At 48.1% G+C, this 15,113-nt stretch overlaps 1 protein-coding gene across 1 annotated transcript; it reads right to left on the reverse strand.

The window, feature by feature from the left end:
• Positions 1-639: 639 nt before the first annotated feature.
• LOC119434163 (glycine dehydrogenase (decarboxylating), mitochondrial-like) lies at positions 640-14,337 on the reverse strand. Its single transcript, XM_037701486.2, has 8 exons — positions 14,213-14,337; positions 12,693-12,875; positions 10,949-11,208; positions 8,670-8,765; positions 5,481-5,588; positions 4,511-4,575; positions 2,458-2,538; positions 640-2,203 (listed from the first exon to the last, which is right to left on the reverse strand). Exons 1-8 carry the CDS (start codon positions 14,326-14,328, stop codon positions 2,087-2,089), a joined length of 1,026 nt encoding a protein of 341 aa, XP_037557414.2. The 5' UTR covers positions 14,329-14,337; the 3' UTR covers positions 640-2,086.
• Positions 14,338-15,113: the final 776 nt, after the last annotated feature.

The following is a 15,113-nucleotide window of genomic DNA, read 5'->3' on the forward strand; positions in this document are numbered from 1 at the left end:
CGTAAAGACATGTTTCATAATACCTCTATATGTGCATGGCTACGTTCGACACTAACTTTTTTTTGTCACAGTCCACGGACGTAGTGAATTCTCCATACGGGTCTTATCCGATGCCCTCGGAAACAAGCCCAGAAATAAAACTACCGTTCGTGCCTTCGCCTCGGTGACATCAAGAATACTCCTGGGGGCGTGGCCATCAGGGGGCGTGGCCATCAGGGGGGTGACCATCAGGGGGGTTACCATCAGGGGGGTGACCATGAGAGGGGTGACCGGGAGGGGGGTGACCATCAGGAGATGGCGGCTATATCATTTCTCCACCACGTTTTGTTATGTCTGCACAGACCGTCTTCGTCAAGGGCTTTCTGCATCGTATACCGCAGGCCGGTAACTGCTTGCGCATAGTTTTACGCGTATAATACAGGTCACGTACCATTTGGGAGCTTTCTATAGTCGACAATTTCTGGCAGTAAATGCTGTTATCGCCCATCGACATCCGTTACGATGAATTTTTTCACACGCGTGACAGTTCACCTAATGCGCAGATGAACCAACTTTTCTCACGAAAACAGCTATAGGCTTACTTCGACTAACGGTTGGTTGGTTGGTTGGAATGAAATAAGGTGCCCCACGCACGGAGGAAAACACACAAGTGACACATCTGTGACGGCATGTAGGAAACTTCCTTTACAATAAACATATATAATTTACAAAGGATGTACACATGGCAGCATAGAAATCTGCATAAGAACAGACGGACGAGTAATGGGTGGATTTACTTGTTTCCGCCTGCGGCCTAATGAACTCCATTCACGTCAAAACAAAACAACGGTTCGTTGACAGTTACATTACTCACCGCGCACAGCAAAAGACCCACCATTCTGGAGAGAAATTTTGCATATCAGGAAACATCGTAGGCAGAGCTGCCGAAAAAAAAAAAAACATTCTAGTAACAGCGATGAGGTCTTTGTGGCATCACACCGTCACAGGACACCTAACGTATAGCTTGTCAACGCTGAATCAGAGCAAAAGAACAGAAAGTGACCGGAAGATTGCAAGGTGGAAGACAGGAAAACAACAAACTGACGTGTTAGTGCATTAAAAAGGGTGCCTCAATTTTTTTTAGAGTTGCTTACGCGAACACAAAAGAACTCAGCGCCAATTTAAACGCCGTAAGGAAGCTACAAAGAATGCTATAGGTCGTTAATGAATCGGGCAAGGAAGTTGCATCCCGCTTTGAGGGCAAGGAACCAACAGTCGTTATAGGCGCACGAATGTTGCGTTGCATCTCCTTGAAGGTTTCATACGGATGCAGAAATTAGATAGGGGCGGGAGTTGAAGTTTGTATGACGCGGAAAGTTGCTCGCGCGTTGCTTAACAACTCGCAAGTAAGCGCAAAAGTCGCACTCAAGATGGCGACGGGAAATAATCGCTAGCTGCAACACGTTGACAATCTAACAAATGCATTACTGATTGTGCGCTTCACCTTGTAGAGCATTTTACTAATGTAGTTCAGTTCTGTTCACGCTCCTCTAACGCGATGTCTTACTATTGTCAACCGGCAACAACCACTAGCGAATGAGTTCGGAACGTACGGCCAGGCACTATTTCAGACACTGTCAAATTACGTCACATTGTCAAATTAGTAATCCTGCGAGCACCGATTCGCTCGCAGGGCAGCTACGTCGTATCCGATTGGCTGCAAAGCGGAATTTGACGATATTGCCGAATATGACAGCGTACGAAACAACATCTCCAGTGCCAACATGAGCAGAGAAAGCAAAAAAAGCCACTCGCAAAAACTTGAGACGTCCGTTTTCTCGGGGAGTCCGCGGAAACAAACGCGGTCAGGTCTGTCCGCCTGCTGCTCATTAATACACATAACGTCAACAGCCCGCAAGCACTGCACTGTTCCGAGAGCTACTTTGGGCGCATGTTTGCTGCGGAGATGCCATGCGGGCCCATTGCCACCGAGGACCAGTCTCCGGGTCACACCAGCCTACTATTCAAGCGCAGTTCCGGTCGATGATGACTGGGATCCCGGAGAGGTCGCACGAAACGGAGTTGAAGATGCGAACAGGTTGGATGACTAGAGCGACTCGTACGTCTCCATGGGCGGGCAGCTGCACATGAGGTTGGTATCCCCGTAGATGTCGTCGATGCGACCCACAGTCGGCCATATTTTCGTCTCCGGCGTCACGAACTTCTGCAGAGAGACGGGAATCACACGTAAATGGTCATAGAGCAGCTCCTATGCCTGACGGTATTTTAATGAATCAATCTTCATTTTCCGCTTATGCATAGAAAGTGACTCTCTTCAATGAGAGTAGCAGTACTATAAATCAATGAAGACAGAGGTGGCTGAACAAAAGCAAAACAAAAAAGAAGTGTCGACAGGATATTAGTTTTAAATTTTTTTATTGGCGCTGCACGAAGAGCCCGACCAAGAGAAAATCTCACCGCTGGAAATGCCGCCTGTTCCCTGGTGTAGGGGAGGTCCCACTTGGAGCTGACGACCACCTTTTGGGGATGTGGCGCCATCTGGGAACATGGCCACAAAATGGGGGTTATTTATTATTTATTATTTTGTTTCGGAGTGAAACTGAAATATTTTTGATCGGTTTTCGGTCCAACGGGAAAGTCAGCAATCCGAAACAACCGCCGTCAGGCAACGTCATAATTAGCGCGCATCTCAGGGGTCCGCTTAAGCGCGTATCTCAGGTTGGCATAGTGCGAGCGATAGCCGGTCGAGCGCTCCACTAATCTAAGCTTGCCGCTCGGTGCACTAGCAGATCCGCATCGTAGGAAAACCCAGGGCTTGCACGCTAAGAGCTTGTAGCGCTCACCGACGCTGCTATGCGGGGACGCTAAGGTCGGCGTTCGCGGCCGGCGCTTTGGGGCCGGCCGTGGATGGCGAGGAGAATAAAGTTGGGCAGCGCGTGCTAGCGGCGCAAGCACGGCACGCGCCAGTCCGTTCTAAAAGTCTGCTGAGCTGGTCCTCTTGGTCGTGCGCTCCGCGGCGACCCCTCGGTCTCCTACATTGGTGACTTCGGACGTGATCCTCAGAGTATCAACAAGGACCGATTCAGCATCGCCTGCTACCGAGCCCTGCCCGCGGCCATGGACCAGCTGGAAGAAGAGTGGCGCCCACCAACGCTCGACGACCCTTGGCGTTTGCAACTGTGGCCCTACCGTCCGCACAGCCCTATCGTGTGGTTCGCGCAGGTAGACGCACAGCTATACGTAAATGGCGTGTCGTCACAGCTCTGGCGGTACCTACTCCTCAAGCGAGAAATTCCCACCGACGTCTTCTCTCGTCTTGACCTTCCGTCATCAGACCAGAACATGTACGAGGGCCTCAAGACCGCCTTCTTTCAACACTTTGGCGTACCAGTTCCCGATCATTTACGCAGCACGACACAGTTTCCAATGTAAGAAACCGAGGGGTCGCCGCGGAGCGCACGACCAAGAGGACCAGCTCAGCAGACTTTTAGAACGGACTGGCGCGTGCCGTGCTTGCGCCGCTAGCACGCGCTGCCCAACTTTATTCTCCTCGCCATCCACGGCCGGCCCCAAAGCGCCGGCCGCGAACGCCGACCTTAGCGTCCCCGCATAGCAGCGTCGGTGAGCGCTACAAGCTTATCGTTTCGTTTTCTACAGGTACGACGCTTTGTTACCGAAGTTTTACCCTTCTTTTGTGTTCGTTTAAGTTCGTTTTATCGGTACAGCGGTCTCCAATTACGGCGAGTACGCTCGATGACGTGCTGTTCCTGAGATCATGCTCAGTGCCTTAACTCAAGGCACGATCTCAGAATTCAGAATTCGCCTAATGAAAAAAATAATACTACGTTTTTATTGCTACTTTGCTTCGAAAATATTTGCAAGCGAACCAAAACCGTTATGAACCGTTAGGGATATTTTTTTTTTTCGTTCCGGAGCAGAACCGAAACGGAACTTTTTCAGTTGAACGAAACTAAAACCAGAACGAAAAACATTTCGTTCCGACACCCTGGTACTAGCTACAACTGGCTGCAATGAAAACGATTGCGTAAATCACTTTGAACATAAATATCACCTTCTCATACGAACACAAATCACTTTAATGTGGCTGGAAGTTCGACGTGTTGCTCTGAACACTGCAAACACGTACACTTTCTTGTGCAAAAAAGCCCTAAAATGACCAGTAAGTCAACTTATCAACAGTCGGTCATAATTCGTGACGGTCATTGGTGCTCTTAAACCACAACAGCGGTTTATAAAAGGACCCAATTCCCGAGTCTCTCTGCAGCATCGCCTTGGACTTCGCGACTTGGCAAATCAATAGCGCTCTAACACAAGAGACCTGAGTACGCGTAGTCCGAGGTTATCGGATAGTAGTCGCGTAGAACCCCCGCCCCCCTAAGAAACAATAAATAAAAAAGAAAGTTAGAGTACACTGCGTTCAGGAACTACAATTCTGGCCACCGAGTTTCACGCAGGTGGGAACGAACTAGAGTGCAGAGCACGCCCGTACCTTGAGAGGGTTGAGCTTCATGTCAAACTTGCCGTTCTCGATGTCCTGGATTTCTTGCCGAATTGCTGTGCAGGAAAAAACGAAGGACAGATCAGTTAGGCGCAAAGGACAACCGACAAGAAAGGCAGCCGTGTGGATGACGACAATAGCAACAACAACAACAGCAGCTGCAACAACCACAACAACTGCAACAAAAGCAACACCAAGCGCAAAAACTACGGCGACAAGAGCGGCGCAGCAACAGCTCCAGGAACAACAGTAACAGTTCCCATTGGAAGCAGCATGCTAGGCGTGCCGCTAAGCAAATCTCTCCACTTTTTAATGTTAGAGCTTCTCCCTTTAACAGCAATAACGACGACAAAGGCAGCATCTAAGCAGGGCCCATCTAAGCAATTATTCAGGGAGAGGCCAGCTTCCCAGTATCAGTGATGGCTATGATAAATCCTAATTTCAAGAAACACAACCGTATACTCAGCCATATAGGAAAACCACAGCTCCATTCACGGCACGTGACACGAGAAACCAACACACTTATTAACTGCCAATGCGCCCCGGCAGGACTCAGTTGAGGCAAGTACCCCGCACAGTTGAGTACATGGATGCAGAGAATGGTTGGCAATTAAGTTTAAGCGAACTAGCAAAAAATATATCCCACGCGAACGCCACGGCAAAAGTGTTTGACACCCCCGGATGAACTAAGGGCGCGGTGGAGAGCCGCACCGACTATAGCTCTGATCTTCAGGACCAACTTTGGGCCATCCAGCAAGCCCGGGAGAAGCTACCGAGAGACAGGGTCTCTCTGCTGCCACCGGCACGGCCTAGACCCAGGCCATCAATTTGCAGGATATTCGTTAAAGTTGTCTCGCACACACTTTTGAGGACGTACTAGACAGCACAGCCATTTTGGAATGGAGGTCGCGGTATCGGAAGAGTCTCGCGGGTTACCGCACGAAGGAAGCGGATTGCTCACAGATCATGGCGTCGCAGAACCGGTCGAGCTCCTGCTTGTCTTCCGACTCCGTGGGTTCAACCATGAGGCAACCGCTGACAGGGAACGACACCGTCGGGGCGTGGAAACCTGCGATTAAAGAAAAAAAAATGCACAGATATTGGAAGGTATAGGTACCATATGTTTAGCATGACAGAGAGAGAGATACAAGTTACAGAAAACACTAAGGAGAACAGTAGTGCTGAGATCGTTACGCTCCCACGGGGATGATGTCTGATAACGTGGATTTGTCTAACCTCTGCGCTTGTGGTTCCAGACGTTCTTGTGGCTTTGTTTGTTATGCTTCGTCCTCCAAATTTCCAAGAAATCATATTTTGCTAAACGAAATCAAGGCAATCTGTTTCAGCACTCATGCGCAAACACTGCGGAGTGTTGTATTTACGAGTATAAGGCAATGTTTTGTTAATGGTCAATTTACAAAATCGCAAAACCTTCAAATTGAAGTTTTAGTCGAATCCATGAAATAATCATCATTCCCCGCAGGCCCAACCACCGGGCTTTCACTCTAGCATACGAGTTATCCTTAGTAATTAATTATTCTAGGAAACTCTACGCTTTCTAGAGCCGGCTGTCATAAAATCAACAACTCTGATCTCAAAAATAAAGAAATGGAAAAGCGAGATGAAAAGGTGGAACGAGAAGCGAAGAAAGTTTGTGAAATGAATGTTACGACACGACAGACAGCTGCGCACAATATCATCCCCAAATAATTAATCCGAAAGAAAAATATGTCTAATCAGAATAGAAATGTGAAGATCATGCGACAGATAGAAAAAATATGTAAGCGCCTAACTATAGAACTTCGACGCACGTCCCACCGCAGTTTGCCCGCCGAATAAACTGTGCTCTAAAATGACACTAAGCAAAAGTTCTTTCAACGGCTCTTTCTTTCTTTTTTTTTTTTTGTGCACTCTTGTTTGAGGTGTCGTGTTCACGCTTAGTTTTCTCCCCTAAATTGAAGAATGAGACAACGATGCAACTTTCACTATTGAAAGGCGGGAAAACTCTGGCATAATTTCGCTACCGCTAATTGTCAAAGTGTGGGAAAGCATGCTGACAATAGCGACGTCGGAAGCAACGCACACGCTGGAACCAGTGTCCGAGCGAATGCTACAAAACATTTCCTCTTCTGCACCAGATTTTTTTCAGAATATCATTCACTGGGCCAAACGTATAGCGTGACAGCGGCCCAGTTTACTGCTGCACTATCTCCAGAATCGGGCCCACTTCTTCCGACGTGCTGTAGAGGTCACGGCCGAACCTGCACACTCCCGTTTATCGAAGCGATGTTTCCGTGCCTCGTCTCTCTTACACACTTGCAACACTGTGACGCGCTCGCTCAACCCACTTCGAATTTTCTCTTAGATGCCTCCAAAGTGGTTGAAAGTCAGCTAGCCTACAATGCTATAAATAAATGTCGCGATCGTACTGGACTACTTAAAGATCACCAGGCTAGACAAGACTTTAAAATGACCACTGTGTTAGCATATATATGCATCCCTTCTTTCTGTGCTCATATCATGATCTTTCATCACCTTTTTTTCTCCTTTCCTCTTTCCCCTGTGCAGAGTAGCAGGCCAGAGCATGCTAGCTCAGGCCGATCTTTCTGCCTTTGTAATAAATTATCTCTCCCCTTCCTTTCTACGATCGCACGCTCACTTCTCTCGTGTTGAAATCACTCTTTAAAACCTCAGGCGCGTACGTCACGTGACAATTTCTCGCATTCTTTCCTAGTTATAGGGTAAAAAGAAAATTTTTGGGGTATTACGTGCCAACACCACGATCTCATAAGGCGCGCCGTAGTGGGGGGACTCCATAATAATTTTGACCACCTATGGTTCTTTAACATGCACCCAATGCACAGAACAACGGGCGTTTTTACATTTCACCCCCATGGAAATGCGGCCCGCCGTGGCAGGGATTTGATCCCGTGACCTCGTGCTTACCAGCACAATGCCAAAGCCACTAAGAAACCACGGCGATAGCTAGGGCTTCGCTTCGCGACATTGTGTTAGACAGCGGTGCCTTAGGGATCGGCCAATATTTTCCGTCAGACCTACAAAGTTGCTGAGGTACGACTATCACGCTATCGCATTAAAAATGCTCATCAACCTGCAAATAAACTGTCACAAAAGTGCGTAGTGTACTATCACCGTCAGCAGCCGTAAAGTTAGGCTACCAAACAAACTCGCTTGAAATGATTCATGTCCCCTGTCTGTTTATCCCAGAAACACATTAACACATTTTCTTGTTATACTCAACGAAACACATTATAGTGCGATATGTACGTCGGTGCGCGAACTAGTCGCCGTAGAGCTTAACGGACACTCGTGGCAATGTTTCATGTTCGTAATTATTTTTCTGTCTCTCCAATCTAGAAATCATGAATACTCATTGAAGTGTTGGCCTTTAGCACTAGGTTTACATGCCAGAATATTAGCGCTAACAGCAAAGAAAAAGAAAAACATTGACCGATTGGTTGATTAACTGAGTAATCGGCCTCAACTTCCCAAGGTCCGTACATTTTCTACTAAATAGGCCAGCCTGCAGGATTCATTTTTGGCCATCTGCGTAAAAATGCTCGGCCCACTTTTCGTATTCCGTCTCCGTCTGCAAGGGAAAACGTGGAGAGAGCTCCGACCTAATTTCGACAATACCCGAGGTTCTATAACGATCACCCAATGTACAGTGGTGAGCACTGTTAAGGTGAACACCTCATTAGTATTCAAGTTGGTATAACTTCAACATACCTTCTCTACTTCAAGGGGGAAATGTGCCGAAATCGACGCCTAATGATGATGCCGATAAAATAAGTTTTCTTCATTTTGTGCTAAACATCGAGTGCTATAGGCTCGTGAATACTAATGAGGTGTTCACCCTAATAGTGCCCACCACTGTACAGTATACACGGGTGTTTTTTTTTTTTCGCATTACGCCCCCATCTGAATGCGGCGCTGCTGAAATCAAACCCACGATCGTGCTCAGCAGCGCAATGCCACAGCCATTGGTCCATATACCGCGGTGGGTTGCCAGAGATTGATGACAGCTGCGTGCGTCCATTAATATGGAGCTCCGAAAATTCCGATGGCTTTGACGAAGTTAAGAAAAAAATGTTCTCGTTCGAATACATGTCGGAGTCTTTTCACTCACCGTAGTCCTGTAGCCTCTTGGCGATGTCCATGGCCTCGACGCCGGTGGTCTTCTTGAAGTCCCGCATGTCCAAGATAAACTCGTGCGCCACGAAACCTGAGTGCAAGAAAACAACTCGTAGATCACGAACGACTTACGTAAGGGTCAACGCGCGTCAGCGCTGTGCCGAGAGTTAACGATTGAGAAGATTCCAATCATGGAGTAAAGAGCATGTTCCGTCTCTACGTACATTGCCACGCGCCGTTTTACGTTCTGTCGGTGTCCATTTTTGACAGGACCATCAGCGTCCTCAAGTTACCACTCGGCCGCAAATACGCGACTATACAGTGTTCTGAACATCTTGAGCGTTGTCGGCGGTTAAATCGTGTCTGATCAGACTGCGCGCGCGTAGTGAATACCGTTGTTCCTTCTCGCCCCGCAAGCACCAGCGATTAATTTGGAATGTATGGTATCGATGGCGGACAAACTGGACTCGGGGAGATCGATCACTATAGGGATGACTATGCTCCCCGCTGACGCTGCGATTTCAGTACTGCTTGTCCCTTCTGGGCACCCAATAAACGGTTCATAATTCCTGACATATACTTTTGGCTGTGTTTTATTTTTCACCGTCACTACAACGTGACGATATTGCACTTTAAGTTGCCTCATGCACCAGTTCTCCGACCGCGTGTACTTCAACGAACTAAGAAAGCGTGCAACCGGCCGAAGCAGACTAACCAGATCGTAGTCTCATTATAGCCTTAATTATGACATCTTTCTTTTAAGTACCACTATTCGGACGTCGTGGACGTCTCCAGAATTTCTTTTTTGTAATTGGCGGGCAACATAGGGGCCTAAGGCCATGCTCTGTTGCGAGTGTTTTCATTTTCCATCTTTTAAACGATTCGTCATAGGCTCACACGCCACCACTGCCACTGCGATCAGTCAAAAAACGTTTAGTAAAATAAACGCTATGCTGTACGGCCCCCATTTGAGAAGTGTACTGTACAACATATAATTGCTCAGAATATGTCGGCATTATCTCCGTAGTGTTTTCGGGCCTCGTGTGAACATATATAATTTTATCTGAGTAATATCGCATGTCCGACACGATGTACATCGGCTGCAGTGATACCTCTGCCGCATATGTATTGTTAACGTAGGTTGTTATGTCACTCGGCGCCACTGACGGTAAAAAAAAAAAAAAAAAAAAAAGCAAGGGGAATCAAAGAAGGAATTCATTTCTTTTTTTTTTTCAAACACATTGAGGCAAGCGGCCACAATGTGGCCCGCAGATATTTCTTTCTTCCTTCCTAATTTCATAATAATGAAACCAATAAAAAGCTTACAACACATATGTCTGGTTTCCAGTGCTGGTTTTTCAAGTACCTGAGCTTTCTCAAAGGCAAGTCAAGGCTTCCAGGACCTAACGTCGGTGAAACGCGGACGGTCGAGTCGGATCAAGATGCACCGGACTTGGCTGCCAGGTTATGGACACACCACGTATAGTGCATACCCCTCCACGTTTGCTCATTTCCGAGTCCACCTTTGCTTCCCCCCCCCCCCCCCCCCCGTTCTGTCTTCAGATGAACGGTAGCCGAGTGGACCATGTTTGCCTAACTTCCCGGGCTTCCATTCCTTCATTATTTCATTCTCTCTTTCTGCGATAACGTCGAGTGAAAGATCACTTTGCATAATAGGGAGCTCTAGAAATAGCACCCCCAGGCGGCTTTGCGTGTATCCCGAAACCGAAACTCCTTCTGTACTCTCCTTGTGTTCTTTTGTAGCCCTAGTCACTGAATCCCCCAACCTTAAAGTACGTATTGCGGGGCTATCGATGTTCAGTCCAGATTCCGGCCGGACTGAGCATACTGGGTTCATACTGAACAATAACATATCATAAGATTATGGCCACTTAGCGCGAAATGGAAACCTAAAGGGTGAGGGGACGAGGGAGCGCTAACTTTAGGTTCCCTATTTCTGAAACTCCCTAATAACCTATAGTCGGGTACAGATTAAGAAGACAGGAGACGCCACGTCCAGCTTACCAAAGCGCGGCAGGCGATTGCCTCCGCGAATAAATAGTCCCGCTTAGGAAAGTCGGGCTGCAGCTCGAAGCGCGAGCTGCCATGTTCTCCGTCGGCGGGGTCACCAGCCGTCCGCCTCATGACGTCAGTCTAGAGTGCACGCCCATTGGTGGAGGCCCACGTGCATCCGCCTTTGAGGGGGCAAATGCCGCTGCCTTCCAAAGTTGTACCCCACTATGTAAGCGAGGCCACAATCTCGGGGCCACGTACCGTTCTTTCCGAGGTAGAGCACCTTGTAGTGGTCCTCGAGCCGCTTGCGCATGTAGTTCGCGTTGAGCATAGCCACTTCGGTGGCTCGTCGCAGCCCCTGCGACCCCATCATCTTGATGTAGGCCCACGAGATGGGGAGGATGGCCGAAGAGCCCCACGGGGCGGCGCACACGACGCCGAACGAGCTCTGACCGCCGCCGCCCAGCGACCACGGGTCCACGACGGGGTGCGAGGGCAGAAACGGTGCCAGGTGGGCCTTCCTGCGCGGGTGAACATTTTACGGGCGTATCCTCCTCAGATCTTGAGAAACCCGTCACGTGATACCTCTTAAATTCAGTTGAAGAACGTGACAAACTACTTCCTGGATCAGACGTCATGGGCAGAGGCTCATTGCAGCAGCTCCATGTATGTGGGCAAATAGTCCTGTTTCCAGTTTGTTCAGGTAAAAGCTTGTTTGTTCCCTTAAGTTCAACAAGTCGTTTCAGAAGAACTGCATAGTGAGGCATGGATGCCACGACCACCTCAGCCTGTGTGTGTGCATCGAGGACAGTAACAACATCTACAGCGAATTCAAGGTCAGTGAGAGCATGAGAATATTCGCCTGCACCGGCTGTTACAGACACGGAAGGGTATTTGCTGCCCTCTAAACTCACGGCGATGACAGAGAGCCGGTAGCGGTCCTCTACGCCAAGAAGCCAGGGATGTTAGGGCCAATAAACCGGCGACACAACAGCACAGACAAGTAAGGAGATGGACATAACTAGAAGGAAAGCGGTCAAACAATGCTGAAGCGCCTGTTAGGGTCAATGCGCGTGATTCTCAGCGGTCTCCAGAATCTGGCGCTAAAGATGCCCTGCAGGTGCTCGACGTACTGGAGCCGCCGCTATCGCAGCTCTTTACATGCTGTAAGCTTTTGATTGGCAGCCTGTGCTGCTCACGCAGGACAATCCCACACACCAGCTTCGTCTTAGCACCTTTATTGAAGGTTCATTTGAACTAGCGACTACAGGTAGGATATGGAACCGGCAGTGGCTTTCATGGATGACATTTCAGAATGTTTATCAACAGAACGGTGAACTTGCTTTCACCGTTGTGCATCCCTATTTCTATGTTATCCTCATTCCTCATCACACCTTTACATCCTGTCTCCCCCCCCCCCCCTTCCCTGTGCAAGAGTAGCGGGCTACAGCGCGCTAGTTCCAGGCTGGCCTCTCTGCCTTATTTCAAATAAGTTTCTCTCTATCTCTATATCACACACTTAAGGGGGTACCGAGGCACCTAAAATTTCTTTACTTTCTTAAACAATTTGAGGGAAATTTGCACTGTTAATGTATTTTCACCTCCTGATTTCAAAATGCAACTATTTCTTTCCTATGATAAATATTTTTGTGATAACCGAAACAGGGCGTCCTTTGTTTAGGCTCATAATAGCTAATTAACACCAACTTGCGCGGTAACATACAGAAAAACGGACTCGATTCTGAATGTTCATGGTGTGTCGTGAGCTATAAATCGTTGTTTTAGGCCATTTTGAAACGAACTTATACATGCTGTCAAACTTAGTCATAAAAAAATGACCATCTCGATAATTGAAAAGTATTGTTCGTGACTAAGTTTGTGATGCTCACAGCCAAACGCCGATGTGTGCATCCTGATGGGCATCGACGATGCTTCCACCTATAGCTCGATGACTTGAGCGCGTGGCGTGGCTCAGCGAGCGAGCAGGCTACTGGAGCTTACTCACACTCCGATGGGTCCCATGCCGGGTCCTCCACCGCCGTGGGGTATGCAGAAGGTCTTGTGCAGGTTCAGGTGGGACACGTCCGAGCCGTAGTCACCGGGTCTGCAGATGCCCACCTGGGCGTTCATGTTGGCACCGTCCAGGTACACCTGGGCGCCCGCCGCGTGCACCAGGTCGCACACTTCGCTGCAATGCGCAGCCGCACAACGGACGCGCAGCTCAGACCACGTGGCACCAAAATTTGAGAGCTTAGACAATGCTATACAGAGCTGAGGAAGTCCAACCTACTCCTTAGTGACTGACCACAGCCGCGAATAGTGAATCGAAATAATGATGCAAGATGAAACACGAATACCGAAGAGCGGCGCTGGCAGGTATGTATCGAACGCGTTCTTTTACCTTAGTAAAGGACAGTATCATCACGAAAACTGAGTGTTTTATCATAAACACAATTTGTATTTACCCAAATATTATATTACATTCATGTATTTATTAGTTCAAAATGCCATTTAATACTTGCAAATAACTAAGAGGCCTGTAAATATTTAAGGAAACAGTGCAGCATCAAGAAAAACTTCCGCATGTGGATGCGCCAATGTATATCATCATCAGCCTATATTTATGTCCACTGCCGGACGAAGGCCTCTCCCTGCGACCTCCAATTGCCCCTGCCTTGCGCTAGCTGATTCCAACTTGCGCCCGCAAATTTCCTAAATTCATCACCCCACCTAGTTTTCTGCCATCCTCGACTGCGCTTCTCTTCTGTTGGTACCCATTCCATATCTCTAATGGTCCACCGGTTATCTATCTTATGCATTGCATGGCCTGCCCAGCTCCATTTTTGCCTCTTAATTCAAACTAGATAATCGGCTATCCACGTTTGCTCTTGATCCACACAGCTTCTTCCTGTCTCTTAACGTTAGGCTAACAGTTTTCGTTCCATCGCTCTTTGTGCGGTCCTTAATGTTCTCGAGCTTCTTTTTACCTCCAAGTTTCTGCCCCATATGTTAGCACCAGTAGAATGCAATGACTGTACACTTTTATTTTCTACGGCAGTGCTAAGCTCCCAGTCAAGATTTGGAAATGCCTGCCGTATGCACTCGAACACAATTTTATGCTTCTATAAATTTCTTTCTCGTGGTCAGGGTCCCCTGTGAGTAATTGACCTAGATAAGCGTACTCCTTTGCAGACTCAAGAGGCTTGCTGGCGATCCTGAATTATTGTTCCCTTGCCATCTTATGCAACCATAAACTTTACCGGGAAAAGCTTGCGGCGAACGCTACGCAGGAAGGCGAGCTTTCTGGTTCTTTTTTTTTTCTTTCCCCCGCACGGCCTGCACCACCGCGGATGGGCGGAGGCGAGTGCCATCTGGTGTTCTGTGATTATGATTGGTAGAGAATTTTCGCTCACGGTCGACGCCGGATTTCTGCGTAACGGGGCCCTTAAAGCTATCGCCTTAAAAGTAATGTATCATAAACACTATTTGCCCATATTGGTTGCATTCCACTCGGAAATTTCGTACCAGATTGTCTCCTCATAGATGCCGTTCGTGGACGGGTACGTGATCATGATGCAGGCCACCTTGTCACCATGTTGGTCGAGCTGCAGGGGAGCAAGAAACAGAGACGATATTGGCATAAAGCGCGACACGCTCCCTGCGCACTGTTCCGACTGGGCCAACTTACCATTAAAATATGACTAACCACGTACCAACAATGGATCGCGTCGCCATTACAGGTCAAATATTACTGTGGCGCTATTTCCTGAAATCAGTCAGTCATTCGTGCGTAGTGCAAGAGAGAAATAAACGATCTGCGATAAGAATGATGATTGATTGATTGATTGATTGATTGATGATTGATTGATTGATTGATTGATTGATGATGATTGATTGATTGATTGATTGATTGATTGATGATGATTGATTGGGGTTAACGTTGCGAAGCAACACAGGGATTATGAATGATGGCGCAGTGCAGGGTTTCATGATAATTATGAGAACCTGGGGTTCCTCGTGCTCGTAAATCCAAGTACATGTGCATTTTCGCGTTCCGTTCAAATTAGAGTGGGGGCGCGGCGTTCGGCATTCGAGACCGCGACCTCGTGCTCAACACAGGAGCCTTCCCTGTCTACGTCTTTTTCGCACTTACAGCAAGGTAAATATACCTGATAGCGGAGCTTCCATAGAAGCCCATACGTTCAAAACCTGGCGGCTTATCGGCGGTTAATGGGGCTTAGCGCCATCTGTCTGAGGAGGGAACACTTCCGGCGGAAGAAAAAATAATGGGACGTCATATTCGTTAAAAACAGAAGTGACATGATTTTGTTCGCAAAGGCGCGAAATTTGTTTTCGGAGGCCTGCCATTAGAGCTGTATCTTGAAATGCCCCGCCATTCGACTTCACGGGCGTTCCGAGCTTTCAG

Source organism: Dermacentor silvarum, chromosome 11 (genome assembly GCF_013339745.2).
Source record: "Dermacentor silvarum isolate Dsil-2018 chromosome 11, BIME_Dsil_1.4, whole genome shotgun sequence".
Classification (NCBI taxonomy): domain Eukaryota; kingdom Metazoa; phylum Arthropoda; class Arachnida; order Ixodida; family Ixodidae; genus Dermacentor; species Dermacentor silvarum.

Coding starts and splice junctions, on each gene's coding strand:
- LOC119434163 (XM_037701486.2), bottom strand. CDS start 14,328: ATGCCAATATCGTCTCTGTTTCTTGCTCCCCTGCAGCTCGACCAACAT. Junction 12,876..14,212: donor ATCTATGAGGAGACAATCTG/GTACGAAATTTC, acceptor TGCGCATTGCAG/CGAAGTGTGCGACCTGGTGC. Junction 2,539..4,510: donor TGAAGCTCAACCCTCTCAAG/GTACGGGCGTGC, acceptor CCATGTTCCCAG/ATGGCGCCACATCCCCAAAA.